Genomic DNA, 14,258 nt, shown 5'->3' with positions numbered 1-14,258 from the left:
AAAAAAAAAAAAAAAAAAAAAAAAAAAAAAAAAAAAAAGAAAGTTGACACCTAAAAGCAACGTAGCTTCAAGACAAGAGGTCTGACGGTGGCTACCTTCGACCCAGTGTCACCGTGGCCAGTCATGACACAGGCCTAAGTTCACAACAGAAATCCTGCACACGCAGAGCTCTAGCCCTTCTCCGGGACACCAGGGAGTCTCAGGCTAACGAAACTACCACGGCACCGTCTCTTCCCCAGTCGGAGGGCGGCAGAGCACACAAACAGACCCGCGGGGCCCCGGCCGACTCACCCTGCTATCTTTTTTTTTTTTTTTTGAGACGGAGTCTCGCTCTGTCGCCCAGGCTGGAGTGCAGTGACGCAATCTCGGCTCACTGCAAGCTCTGCCTCCTGGGTTCACGCCATTCTCCTGCCTCAGCCTCTCCGAGTAGCTGGGACTACAGGTGCCCGCCACCACGCCCGGCTAACTTTTTTTTGTATTTTTAGTAGAGACGGGGTTTCACCGTGGTCTCGATCTCCTGACCTCGTGATCCGCCCGCCTGGGCCTCCCAAAGTGCTGGGATTACAAGCGTGAGCCACCGCGCCCGGCCTCACGCTGCTATCTTGTTGCGGAGTTTTTTGCTGGGGATAATGGCGATCTCCTCGCACACGCGCTTGTTCGTGTGGAAGTCGTTGCCCAGGCGTGTGTAGTACTTTTCTGTGATGACCCGGGCCGCCTTCTTCACGGTTTTGGTGCGAACGCGGCCCTGCGGGTGGAGAGGACAGGATCACTCACGAGCCAGCGCAACCTTCTGGGAAGACTACTCGGGAGGCCGAAGCAGGAGAATCACTTGAACTTGGGAGGCAGAGGTTGCAGTGAGCTGAGATCACTCCACTGCCCTCCAGCCTGGGCAACAAGAGAAAAGCCTCGTCTCAAAAAAAAAAAAACAAAATGTGTTCAAATGTCTGAGCAATATATATTCCAAGGACACATTGAAATTCTGGGAGCTGGGCCTAGGGAATGTACTGAAATTATATTCTGAAAATCCTTTTGCAATTTCCAGGAAAAAATTGTGAAGAGATGGAAATTTCCAATTAATATTCTCCCTCCACTTTTTTTTTTTTTTGAGATGGAATCTTGCTCTGTAGCCAGGCTGGGGTGCAGTGGCATGATCTCGCCTCACTGCAACCTCCACCTCCCGGGTTCAAGTGATTCTCCTGCCTCAGCCTCCCGAGTAGCTGGGACCACAGGCACACGACACCATGCTCAGCTAATTTTTTATTTTTAGTAGAGATGGGGTTTGACCATGTTGGCCAGTATGGTCTCGATCTCTTGACCCTGTGATCCACCCACCTCGGCCACCTAAAGTGCTGGGATTACAGGCGTGAGCCACTGCACCTCTCCCTCCATCATTTTTATAGGGGTGGGAGGAAAGGGATAGCTGTGCACTGAAAAAGGATGCTTTAGAAAAAGAAAGTGGGTCTGGGCACGGTGGCTCACCCTTGGAATCCCAGCACTTTGGCAGGCCTGGCAGGCCGAGTTGGGCGGTTCGAGGCCAGCCTAGGCAACATGGTGAAACCTCGTCTCTATCAAAAATACAAAAAATCAGCCAGGCATAGTGGTGCTTGCCTGTGGTCCGAGCTACTCAAGAAGCTGAGATGGAAGGATCACTTCAGCCCAGGAAGCAAAGGCTGCAGTGAGCCGTGAGCTGTGATCGCACTACTGCTTTCAGCCTGGATGACATAATGAGGCTCCCTCTCAAAAAAAAAAAAAAGGAAAAGAAAAAGGAAGTGGGCTAGGAGATGGTGGCTCATATGCTCATATCAGTAACCCCAGCAGCTTGGGAGGCCAAGGCACGAGGATCACTTGAGGTCAAGAGTTCAAGACCAGCCTGGGCAACATAGCAAAACCTCCGTCTCTAATAAATAAAAAATAAAATCAATAAAAATAAGAATAAAAAAATTTTTTTTTGACATGGAGTCTCGCTCTGTCACCCAGGCTGGAGTGCAATGGTGGGATCTTGGCTCACTGCAACCTCTACTTCCTGGGTTCAGGTGATTCTCTCACCTCAGCCTCCTGAGTAGCTGGGATTACAGGCTATGCCACCATGACTGGTTAATTTTTGTATTATTATTATTATTATTTTTAGAGACAGAGTCTTGCACTGTCGCCCAGGCTGGACAATCTCAGCTCACTGCAATCTCTCAGGTTCAAGCAATTCTCCTGCCTCAGCCTCCTGAGTAGCTGGGATTACAGTCATGTGTCACCACACCCGAATAATTTTATTTATTTATTTTTGAGACGGAGTCTTGCTCTGTCGCCCAGGCTGGAGTGCAGTGGTGCAATCTTGGCTCACTGCAAGCTCTGCCTCCCGGGTTCGCGGCATTCTCCTGCCTCAGCCTCTCCAAGTAGCTGGGACTACAGGCGCCCGCCACCACGCCCAGCTAATTTTTTTGTGTGTGTGTATTTTTAGTAGAGATGGGGTTTCACGGTGTTGGCCAGGATGGTCTCCATCTCCTGACCTCGTGATACACCCACCTCGGCCTCCCAAAGTGCTGGGGTTACAGGTGAGAGCCACTGCGCCCGGCCCATGCCCGGATAATTTTTTTATTTTTAGTAGAGATGGGGTTTTACCATGTTGGCCAGGCTGGTCTCGAACCCCTGACCTCGCGATCTCCCCGCCTCGGCCTCCCAAAGTGTTGGGATTACAGGCGTGAGTCACCGTGCCCAGCCTTTTTTTTTTTTTTTTTTTTTTTTTTTTTTTGAGACAGAGTCTCGCTCTGTCACCCAGGCTGGAGTGCAGTGGCGCAGTCTCGGCTCACTGCAAGCTCCGCCTCCCGGGTTCACGCCATTCTCCTGCCTCAGCCTCCGAGTAGCTGGGACTACAGGCGCCCGCCACCATGCCCGGCTAATTTTTTTTTTTGTATTTTTAGTAGAGACAGGGTTTCACCATGGTCTCGATCTCCTGACCTCGTGATCCACCCGCCTCGGCCTCCCAAAGTGCTGGGATTACAAGCGTGAGCCACCGCGCCCGGCCTTTTTTTTTTTCTTTTTAGACGGAGTCTCGCTCTGTCGCCCAGGCTAGAGTGCAGTGGCGTGATCTCGGCTAACTGCAAGCTCCGCCTCCCAGGTTCACGCCATTCTCCTGCCTCAGCCTCCTGAGTAGTTGGGACTACAGGCGCCCACCACCATGCCCGGCTAATTTTTTGTTTGTTTGTTTGTATTTTTAGTAGGGACAGGGTTTCACCGTGTTAGCCAGGATGGTCTCTATCTCCTGACCTCGTGATCCACCCGCCTCGGCCTCCCAAAGTGCTGAGATTACAGGCGTGAACCACCGTGCCCTGCCTATCCTTGTTCTATAAACTGACTACGCATACTATATATGGACCTTTTCCTTCCTCAACCTTTCTATAGATTTCTAAGAATAAGGTTTTGATGAAGTAGTTTATGTATCCTTCTTTTTCAGCTAATCCTAATGGAAAACCTTTGGAAAAATGAAACAATTATCTTACAAATTATTTTTCTCTTTCCTTTCCTCCACCAGTGACTCCTTCCCCTCTCTAGAGTGGTTGATTTAACTCTCAAATTGTATTTAACTCTGGAAAAGTTTTCAATTACACAGGCGATAACTCCAACTTGAGGTATAACAGAAACTTGGCCGGGCGTGGTGGCTCACGCTTGAAATCACAGCACTTTGGGAGGCCGAGGCGGGCGGATCACGAGGTCAGGAGATCGAGACCACGGTGAAACCCCGTCTCTACTAAAAATACAAAAAATTAGCCGGGCGTGGTGGCGGGCGCCTGTAGTCCCAGCTACTCGGGAGGCTGAAGCAGGAGAATGGCGTGAACCCGGGAGGCGGAGCTTGCAGTGAGCCGAGATCGCGCCACTGCACTCCAGCCTGGGCGGCAGAGCCAGACTCCCTCTCAAAAAAAAAACACAAAAAAAACAGAAAAAACAAAAAAAACAGAAACTTATTAAGAGAAAAAGAGCAAAATACTTTTTTTTTTGAGACTCAGCAAAATAATTCTTTTTTTTTTTTTTTTGTGAGACGGAGTCTCAGTCTGTCGCCCAGGATGGAATGCAGTGGCGCAATCTTGGCTCACTGCAACCTTCGCCTCCTGGGTTGGAACAATTCTCCTGCCTCAGCCTTCCAAGTAACTGGGATTACAGGTGTCCGCCACCACTCCCGGCTAATTTTTGTATTTTTAAGTAGAGACGGGGTTTCCCCATGCTGGGCAGGCTGGTCTTGAACTCCTGACCTCAAGTGATCCACCCATCTCGTCTTCCGGGAGTGCTGGGATTACAGGCGCGCGCTACCAAGCCCGGCTAACTGACTCTCGCTCTGTCTCCCAGGCTGGAGTGCAGTGGTGCGATCTTGGCTCAATGAAACCTCCACCTCCCGGGTTGGAACAATTCTCCTGCCTCAGCCTTCCGAGTAGCTGGGATTACAGGTGTCCGCCACAACGGCCGGCTAATTTTTTATATTTTTAGTAGAGACGAGGTTTCATCATATTGGCCAGACTGGTCTTGAACTCCTGACCTCCAGTGATCCGCCCACCTCTGGCTGCCAAAGTGCTGGGATCAGAGGCTTGAGCCACAGCGCCCGGAGGTATCGATTTTGTTCCCGTGCCTCTTGTGTGTGTTCTAGTGTGGGAGTGGAGGCGATTGTTTTACAGCACAAGCCTGTTTGACTGTCGGGGTTGGGACAAATGGCTGCGACGACACTACGGTGGAGACCGGGATGGAGCGATGACTCCCAGAGTTGGGAGAGGTTGCAGGATTACTGGGACCTAAGTCCCGCACGAGTTCCCACCCAACTGCCGCCGCCCCAGCCCACGCACGCGCAGTCGCACCATCTCTGGCCCCGGGGTCCTCCTGCCCCTCCCGCCGTCTCCGGGGGCCTTTTCTCCGCTGGGCACCAGGGTGTCCGCGGCGCCGCCTGATCCTGTTAGCGCGGTACTGTGAGTGCAGTCAGTCCTCGGCGCTGTTTTCCCTGATTTGCTGTCGACGCCAGGAAAGAAGGACGCGTGCAGAGGACCGCAGAGGGGTGGCCGTGGCTGAGAGGAGACAGCGCCGCAGCACTGAGGGTTTGGGCTTGCAGGCGCAGCAGGAGACGCCCAGGCGGGGTCCTGTCTCGCAGCTAACTCTGAGCGGGAGGCCTGAGCGGGAAGCATTGGCGTCCCGGCGACTTCTAGGAGGCTGGGGTTCGGCGCTATGGAGGAGCTAGATGGCGAGCCAACAGTCACTGTAAGAGCACCCCGAACAGGCTTGCTCGTCCTTGCGGGTTGAGAACTGCGTCTGCTTAGTTACTTTAGGCTTGTCTGCTTCCCTAGTGGTCGCGAGGCGCTCGTCCTCTTCCCTCGACTCAGTTGCCATTTTCCGGAGTCGCAGTGTTAACGAGGTGCCCGCTTTCATGCGCGTCCGTGTGAAGAGACCACCAAACAGGCTTTGTGTGAGCAACATGGCTGTTTATTTCACCTGGGTGCAGGTGGGCTGAGTCCGAAAAGAGAGTCAGAAAAGGGTGGTGGATTATCATTAGTGCTTAGAGGTTTTGGGATAGGCGGTGGAGTTAGGAGCAGTGTTTTGGGGGCAGGGGTGGATCTCTCGAAGTACATTCTCAAGGGTGGGGAGAATTACAAAGAACCTTCTTAAGGGTGGGGGAGATTACAAAGTACATTGATCAGTTAGGGTCGGGGAGAAACAAATCAGAATGGTGGAATGTCATCAGTTAAGGCTATTTTTACTTCTTTTGTGGATCTTCAGTTACTTTAGGCCATCTGGGTGTATACGTGCAAGTCACAGGGGATGCAATGGCTTGGCTTGGGCTCAGAGGCCTGACACCTGCCCTAGGGTCGCGGTGGTCACGGGGTTTCTGCCACCAGTCACAAACCCCGGCCTCGAAGGTCCCACTCCGTCCCTTTCCTTCCTTTATCTTCCTGGCCTTTCTACTTCCCTCGCTTTTCCTCTTGGGCATTAGAGTGGGTTCAGCCCAAGCAGAGGAATTTATATTTTTCTTCCAGCCGTATTAAGCTCTGCATCGCGGCACGTTGAGAGGCCTAAGGTTTATTCAGCGTATTCTCTCAGGAGACTATTCCTATTTTATCGCTGTGCATTCACTTCCATTTGAACTTTGAAGACAGTATGTCAACTGTGGATGATCTGTGATGTGTATAAAAAAATTACGCACTTTATGTACGAGATACCTAACCATTTCTGCTACTTGGATTGCTCTTGTTTTCCCTCTTTCTCTTGTTTACCAAAAGTGACTGAGACAGGTCTCAACCGATAAAGGTTTAATTAGCTAAGGTTGAGGATCCAACCGGGAAAAAGCACAGGTCACAGGAAGATCTGAGACCTGTGCTTTTTCCAAAGATGGTTTTGGAAACATCACTAGTTAAAGAGGAAGGAGCTAGCAGGAGGGGCAAAAAAGGGAGGTTAGGCGGTGAGGAGGCAAATGATTACATTCTTGTGAGTCGGTGATTAGCCTCAGTAAATCTGCATTTTACCTGTGAAAAGAGGGAGCAGAGGAAAAATTGATGTTTGCATTCATCTCAGGGTAGGTAGAGGGATTATTATTATTTTTTTTTAGGCGGTGTCTCGCTCTGTCTCCCAGGCTGGAGTGCAGTGGCGCGATCTCGGCTCACTGCAACCTCTGTCTTCCGGGTTCACACCATTCTCCTGCCTCAGCCTCCCGAGTAGCTGGGACTTCAGGTGTCTGCCACCATGCCCGGCTAATTTTTTGTATTTTTAGTAGAGACGGGGTTTCACCGTGTTGACCAGGATGGTCTCGATCTCCTGACCTCGTGATCCGCCCACCTCGGCCTCCCAAAGTGCTGGGATTACAGGCGTCAGTGGCGCCCGGCTTTTTTTTTTTTTTTTTTTTTTTGTGAGACAGTGTCTCGCTCTGTTGCCCAGGCTGGAGTGCATTGGCTTGATCTCAGCTTGCTGCCACCTCCGCCACCTGGGTTCAAGCGATTCTCCTGCCTCAGTGTCCTGTGTAGCTGGGTTTACAGGCGTGTGCCACCACGCCCAGCTAATTTTTTTTTTTTTTTTTTTGGATTTTTAGTAGAGATGAGGTTTTACCATGTTGGCCAGGCTGGTCTTGAACTGACTTTGTGATGCACCCAGCTCGGCCTCCCACAGTGTTGGGATTACAGGCGTGAGCCACCACGCCTGGCTGATTTCTGGTCTTTTTGTTGTTGTTATTGTTGAGACAGTCTTGCTCTGTCGCCCAGGCTGGAGTGCAGTGGCGCAATCTCGGCTCACTGCAAGCCCTGCCTCCCAGGTTCATGCCATTCTCCTGCCTCAGCCTCCCGAGTAGCTGGGACTACAGGTGCCCGCCACCAAGCCCGGCTAATTTTGTTTTGTATTTTTAGTAGAGACGGAGTTTTTCACCATGTTAGCCAGGATGGTCTCTATCTCCTGACCTCGTGATCCGCCCGCCTCGGCATCCCAAAGTGCTGGGATTACAGGCGTGAGCCACCGCACCCGGCCGATTTCTGGTCTTTTACTTGTGAAGATAAGCTGGTAGTTGACATTGTAAGAATCAACAGATCTTGATTTTAGGACTAGTTTATAGGGGTGATGTGTATCCTGAAAATTTTAGAGGCTCACAAGGAATTTCCTTGTGAGCAATTTGTGAGGGAAGCTGTCTGGGGAGATATGTGGCCTTCTTTTTTTTTTTTCTCTTGAGGCGGAGTTTCCCTCTTGTCACCCAGGCTAGAGTGCAGTGGTGCGATCTCGGCTCTCTGCAACCTCCGCCTCCCAGGTTCAAGCAATTCTCCTGCCTCAGTCTCCTGAGTAGCTGAGATTACAGGCATGTGCCACCATGCCCGGCTAATTTTGTATTTTTTTTAGTAGAGATAGGGTTTCTTCATGTTGGTCAGGCTGGTCTGGAACTCCCGACCTCAGGTGATCTGCCCATCTCAGTCTCCCAAAGTGCTGGGATTACAAGTGTGAGCCACTGCGCCTGGCCTCTTTATTTTTTTGAGACGGATTCTCACTCTGTCACCCAGAGTGGAGTGCAGTGGTGCAATCTCAGCTCACTGCAACCTCTGGCTCCCGGGTTCAAGCGATTCTTCTGCCTCACTCTCCTGAGTAGCTGAGATTACAGGTGCGTGCCACCACACCCAGCTAATTTTTGTATTTTTGGTAGAGATGGGGGTTCACCGTCTTGGTCAGGCTGGTCTCGAACGCCTAGCCTCGTGATCCGCCTGCCTCGGCCTCCCAAAGTGCTGGGATTACAGGCATGAGCCACTGCGCCTGGCTAGGAGTTCGAGATCAGCCTGGCCAACATGGTGAAACCCCGTCTCTACTAAAAAAAAATACAAAAATTAACCTGGTGTGGTGGCACGTGCCTGTAATCTCACCTATTCAAGAAGCTGAGGCAGGAGAATCACTTGAACCCAGGAGGCAGAGGTTGCAGTGAGCCGAGATCGCGTCACTGCAGTCCAGCCTGGGCAACAAGAGTTAGAACTCCTGACCTCAGAAGATCTGCCCGCCTTAGCCTCCCAAAGTGTTGGCGGGAGCCACTGCGCGCCAGCCCAAAATGAATTTTTCTTAACAGTGTTATAAGGAAATGTTATTGAAGGATACAGTGTTATTAGAGGGCCAGCTGTGCTCTTCACTTAAAGTGTTTTTCAGCAGGGCGGGCACGGTGGCTCACGCCTGTAGTCCTAGCACTTTGGGAGGCTGAGGCGGATGGATCACCCGAGCTCAAGAGTTTGTGACCAGCCTGGGCAATATGGTGAAACTCTGTCTCTACTAAAAATGAAAAAAAAAATAGCCGGGTGTGGTTGCACACACCTGTAGTCCCAGCTACTCAGGAGGTTGAGGCAGGAGAAGCCCTTGAACCCAGGAGGCGGCAATTGGAGAGAGCTGAGATTGCACCACTGTACACCAGCCTGTTAGACAGAGTGAATCGTTGTGTCAAAAAAAAAAAAAAAAAAAGAATGGAACGACTTCAGTAAGAAGAACATTTTTCATTTTAGATTTCTATGCCTTATTTTACTAGCTGATTCCAGGCGTGAATTCCAAGAAGAACCAAATGTGTTTTGACTGGGGTCCAGGGGAGATGCTGGTGTGTGAAACCTCCTTCAACAAAAAAGGTAGGGTTTTTTTTCTTCCAAATTATCCATGTTGGGACATTTGGTTGTTTTTCTGTTTATTAACTCAGGTTTTACTAGTTGTGGACTGAAACAGTTGAATTTATTTTGTACTATTTTAATTTTCTCTATTTTGTTTTCAAGATACAACAGGGTTTTGTTGTGTCACCCGGGCTGGAGTACAGTGCGATCATGGCTCACCGCAGCCTCTACCTCCTGGGCTCAAGTGATCCTCTGCCTCAGTCTTCCTAGTAGCTGAGACTACAGGTCCCCATGCCACCACGCCCAGCTAATTTTTTTTTCTTTGTAGAGATGGGAGTCTCGTTTTGTTGCCTAGGCTGGTCTCACACTCCTGGCCTCAAGCAATCCTGTTGCATTTCAGCATTTTTATTTTTGAAATGTTAGCTATTTGAGATTTTCATTGATTTTTGAGATCTTGAAGATGTTGAATCCCGGAAAAAAATTAACAATTGTTTTCATGAAAAATTATCTTCATATTTAAAATGTCAAGCTTTTTATCCCTTTTTCTTTGTCCAAAGTGACCAAATTCCTATCAGTAGCTCCCTTATTGTGAACCTTGCAGATGCTTGGCCGTCACTTTTGTGTCCACAGCATGGATTCAGCTGAATAATAGTTCTGTAGGCTGAGCTGAGGCGTAGCATCCAAGGCACAGATGGAGCTGGAGAGTGACATAGCTTGTCCTTGGCTTGATTTTCCTAAGTTCCATCAGCTATTGGATGGGATGTGAATCTTCTTCTTTTCCTGATACAGTGATACGGTCTCCCTCCAGTAGAAGGATAAAACTGGAATCTTGACATTTGATTTGCTTTTTTTTTTTTTTTTTTGGAGACGGAGTCTCGCTCTGTCCAGGCTGGAATGCAGTGGTGTGATCTCGGCTCACTGCCACCTCCGCCTCCCAGTTTGAAGCAGTTCTCCTGCCTCAGCCTCCTGAGTAGCTGGGAATGAAGGCATGCGCCACCACACCCAGCTAATTTTTGTATTTTTAGTAGAGACAGGGTTTTGCTATGTTGGCCAGCCTGGTCTCGAACTCCTGACCTCGTGATCTGCCTGCCTCGGCCTCCCAAAGTGCTGGGATTATAGGCATGAGCCACCATGCCTGGCCACAAAAAATTTTTTTAGAGTAGATTCACTTTTGGAGATGATCATAATAGGTGTTAAATTTTTTTTTTTCTGTTTCGTTTCAGAAAAATCAGACATGGTGCCAAGTTGCCCCTTTATCTATATCATCCGTAAGGATGTAGATGTTTACTCTCAAATCTTGAGAAAACTCTTCAATGAATCCCATGGAATCTTTCTGGGCCTCCAGAGAATTGACGAAGAGTTGACTGGAAAATCCAGAAAATCTCAGTAAGTTGGTTGCTGTTTGGTGTTGAAGCCCACACTACGCTGTGGAAAGCCAAATGAAGTACATTGTTGTCTTTTTGTGTGTTTTATGGGTTGCGTAAAGAAATAAGAGACTCCTGGTTCTAGTTGAGGCATGAGTACTGGACAGTGTACATTAGCAGTGATGGGAAGACTTAGTGGGAATATGCAAATGCTATTGATTGGCTGGCTTGACAAGCTTTATTTATATTCATATTTTACTTACCCTCTAAAGAAGAAAATTTAGGCCACATAAGCATGTGAGAGTCATTGAATGAGGTCACATTGTTGGGAGATTTGAAAATTAATATAAACCTAACAGTTTTGTCTCTAAAAAATAACGGTTCAGACGTTATTTGACAACAGACCAGAAAACTCTTGTACTGTTTATAGATTAGGATTTTCTTGAATTGTAGTTCATAACTTCATCATTATCAGAGTGGTACTTGTTAATTGTAGACTTTTGGGACCCACCTCAGATCATCAAAATCAAAATCTCTGTGGTTGGATCTTAAAATCTCCAGCACACTGGAGTTTAAGAACTCCTGTGTTAGATTTTTGTCAGCATCCCTTCACATGGATGGCTAGGGCATGGGCAGTGTTGGTATATTACTTCCTTGATAAGCTTTTCACAGGTGAATCATTCTGGACAAGACCCAGGTCAGCTTCTGTATGAGTGTGTGTGTGAGTGACTATTGGTTGTTTTTCTGTTTTTTTTCGAGACAAGAATTTCGCTCTGTCGCCCAGGCTGGAGTGCAGTGGCGCAATCTCTGCTCACTGCAAGCTCCGCCTCCTGGGTTCACGCCATTCTCCTGCCTCAGCCTCACGAGTAGCTGGGACTACAGGCGCCCGCAACCACGTCGGCTAATTTTTTGTATTTTTAGTAGAGACGGGGTTTCACCGTGTTAGCCAGGATGGTCTCGATCTCCTGACCTCGTGATCCACCCGCTTTGGCCTCCCAAAGTGGTGGGATTACAGGCGTGAGCCACCATGCCTGGCCCTGTTTTTTTTGTTTTTTGTTTTTTGTTTTTTTGTTTTTTGTTTTTCGAGACAGAGTTTCACTCTCACCCAGGCTGGAGTGCAGTGGCGTAATCTCGGCCCAGTGCAGCCTCTGCCTCCTGGGTTCAAGCCATTCTCCTGCGTCAGCCTCCTGAGTAGCTGGGATTATAGATGCATGCCACCACGCCTGGCTAATTTTTTGCATTTTTAGTAGAGATGGGATTTCGTCATTTTGGCTGGGCTGGTCTCGAACTCCTGACCTCAAGTGATCTGCCCACCTCAGCCTCCCAAAGTGCTGGGATTATAGGCATGAGCCACTGCACCTGGCCTGATTATTGGTTTTAAGGGACTCTGGTGGAGAATATTGGTGAGTTTGAGAAACCTATTGTCACTTCTAGGAAAAAACATGTCAAAAGTCCTGTAATTCCTTCATGGCAGGGGGCCCTGTCTTCTTTTTTTTTTTTGAGATGGAGTCTCACTCTGTCGCCCAGGCTGGAGTGCAATGGCATGATCTTGGCTCACTGCAACCTCCGCCTGCCGGGTTCAAGAGATTCTCCTGCCTCAGTGTCCCGAGTAGCTGGGATTTTTGTATTTTTAGTAGAGACAGGGTTTCACCAGGTTGGCCAGGCTGGTCTCAAACACCTGACCTCAGGTGATCCGCCCGCTTCCACCTCCCGGAGTGCTGGGATTACACTCCTGAGCCACCAGGCCCGGCCAGTAAATATCTTTATGTATGTTTTTTATTTTTTTGAGACAAGGTCTGACCAGTAGATTTCATCGGCAACAATTAATGTCAGTATGGGTTTGTGGATATTAACTTTAGCCCATGGGTTGTTTTGTGGCATTTTATTTTGTTGCCCAAGTTCCAGCTTCCGAAGGTTAGGAGCTCCTTCACAACGGCTCCCCTCTTTCTTTCAGCAAATTTCTACATTTATTTGAGTGTTTCCTTCCTTTGTGGCACTACAAGATGTTCCAGGCTCACCTTGTGTGTTATTTTATTTTTTGTAGATTGGTTCGAGTGAGTAAAAACTACCGATCAGTCATAAGAGCATGTATGGAGGAAATGCACCAGCTTGCAAGTAAGGACTGTGCGTGCGTGCGTGCGTGTGTGTGTGTGTGTGTGTGTGTGTGTGTGGGTATTTTGAGTATTTATGTATAAATACTGTGAGGTAAAGTTTGATTGATATTCCAGTCCAAAACTTACTTTTCCATCTTTCATAATCCTTACTTTTTTAGTAATCATTTAGAGTATTTTTTTTTTTTTTTGAGACTGAGTGTTGCTCTGTCGCCCAGGCTGAGGTGCTATGGTTCGAACTCAGGTGACTGCAACCTCCACCTCCCAGGTTCAAGCAATTCTCTAGCCTCAGCCTCCTGAGTAGCTGGGACTACAGCTGTATACCACCAAGCCCAGAGTTCTGGGATTACAGGAGTCAGCCACTGTGCCTGGACTTACTATTATTTTTTTTTGAGACAAGGTTGCACAGGCTGGAGTGCAAAGACACATTATGGCTCATTGCAGTCATGACCTCACCTCCTGGGCTCAAGTGATCTTCCTACCTCATCCTTCCAAGTAGTTGGGACTGCAGGTGTGTACTACCATGCCCAGCTAATTTAAACAATTTTTGTCCCCTCTTTTCCTCAGAGACCTTTGTTCTGATAATTTTTAAATTATTTGTAGAGACGGGGTCTCCCTAATTTTTCCGGGCTGTTCTTGAACTCCTGGGCTCAAGAAGTCCTTTGACATCAGCCTCCCAAAGTGTTGGGATTACAGGTGTGAGCCACTGTGCTTGGCATGTCAGAGACCTTTATGGTAGCTGTGTTGCAGTTGAAAGTGCCATTTTGTAACTTGAGGGCCTTTGGTTTGAGAATTGAAGAACAAAAAAATCCATAATTAGGAGAGATTATAATGTCTTTTAATTTTTGTCATTAAGGCCGGGCGCGGTGGCTCAAGCCTGTAATCCCAGCACTTTGGGAGGCCGAGGCGGGCAGATCACGAGGTCAAGAGATCGAGACCATCCTGGCTAACACGGTGAAACCCCGTCTCTACTAAAAATACAAAAAAAAATTAGCGGGGCGTGTTGGCGGGCGCCTGTAGTCCCAGCTACTCGGGAGGCTGAGGCAGGAGAATGGCGTGAACCCAGGAGATGGAGGTTGCGGTGAGCCGAGATCGCACCACTGCACTCCAGCCTGAGGGACAGAGAAAGACTCTGTCTCAAAAAAAAAAAAAACCAAAAAATTTGTCATTAAAAGAAACAAAGGCTCAAGCCATAGACTCTGGAATATTCAGCTATGACAAGAAGCCTGAGTTCCATTGCTCACTTAAAATGTTTTGTGTTTTGTTAGTTGCTGCTAAAGATCCAGCCAACGGCCGCCAGTTCAGCAGCCAGGTAAGTGGGGGAGTCACCTTTATTGTTTTAGCACCACTGTGTCCTGTGTCTTGGGCACCCACCTGGGGCAGCTTTGCAGTTCCTGTTATGGCAGAAATCTCTTCTTTTCAGGTAGATAGGCAGCTCGTTTGGGTGACAGTGATTGTCTTGCCCCCTTCAAGGTCTAGCTCACAAGGAAGTGCTTGTTAAATACTTGAGTGAATGTTCGGTTCCTTTTTTTTTTTTTTTTTTTATGATGGAGATGGAGTCTCGCTCTGTCACCCAGGCTGGAGTGCCCTGGGTTCAAGCATTTCTCCTGTCTCAGCCTCCCGAGTAGCTGGGATTATAGGTGTGTGTCACACCAAGCCCAGCTACTTTTTGTATTTTTAGTAGAGATGGGGTTTCACCATGTTGGCCAGGCTGGTCT

The 14,258-nt window shown here is 48.6% G+C and overlaps 1 protein-coding gene across 2 annotated transcripts in view; it reads left to right on the top strand.

Annotated features, from left to right (window-relative positions):
* The first annotated feature begins 4,991 nt into the window (after positions 1-4,991).
* Positions 4,992-14,258, top strand: part of NUP85 (nucleoporin 85) — a 34,813-nt gene continuing 25,546 nt past the window's right edge. The window contains exons 1-5 of one of the 2 annotated variants that reach the window (XM_032177587.2): positions 4,992-5,226; positions 8,993-9,086; positions 10,289-10,451; positions 12,474-12,544; positions 13,809-13,852. In XM_032177587.2, coding sequence (XP_032033478.1) covers positions 5,194-5,226; positions 8,993-9,086; positions 10,289-10,451; positions 12,474-12,544; positions 13,809-13,852 — 405 coding nt within the window. In that variant the 5' untranslated portion in view covers positions 4,992-5,193. Of the gene's footprint in view, positions 5,227-5,246; positions 5,432-8,992; positions 9,087-10,288; positions 10,452-12,473; positions 12,545-13,808; positions 13,853-14,258 lie in introns of those variants that run through there. The other variant, XM_032177585.2, reaches the window with a different exon arrangement.

This window comes from Hylobates moloch, unplaced genomic scaffold (genome assembly GCF_009828535.3).
Source record: "Hylobates moloch isolate HMO894 unplaced genomic scaffold, HMol_V3 SCAFFOLD_15, whole genome shotgun sequence".
NCBI classification, from domain to species: domain Eukaryota; kingdom Metazoa; phylum Chordata; class Mammalia; order Primates; family Hylobatidae; genus Hylobates; species Hylobates moloch.
Note: the sequence above shows the minus strand (reverse complement) of the source record. Positions and strands in the feature narration are given on the sequence as shown.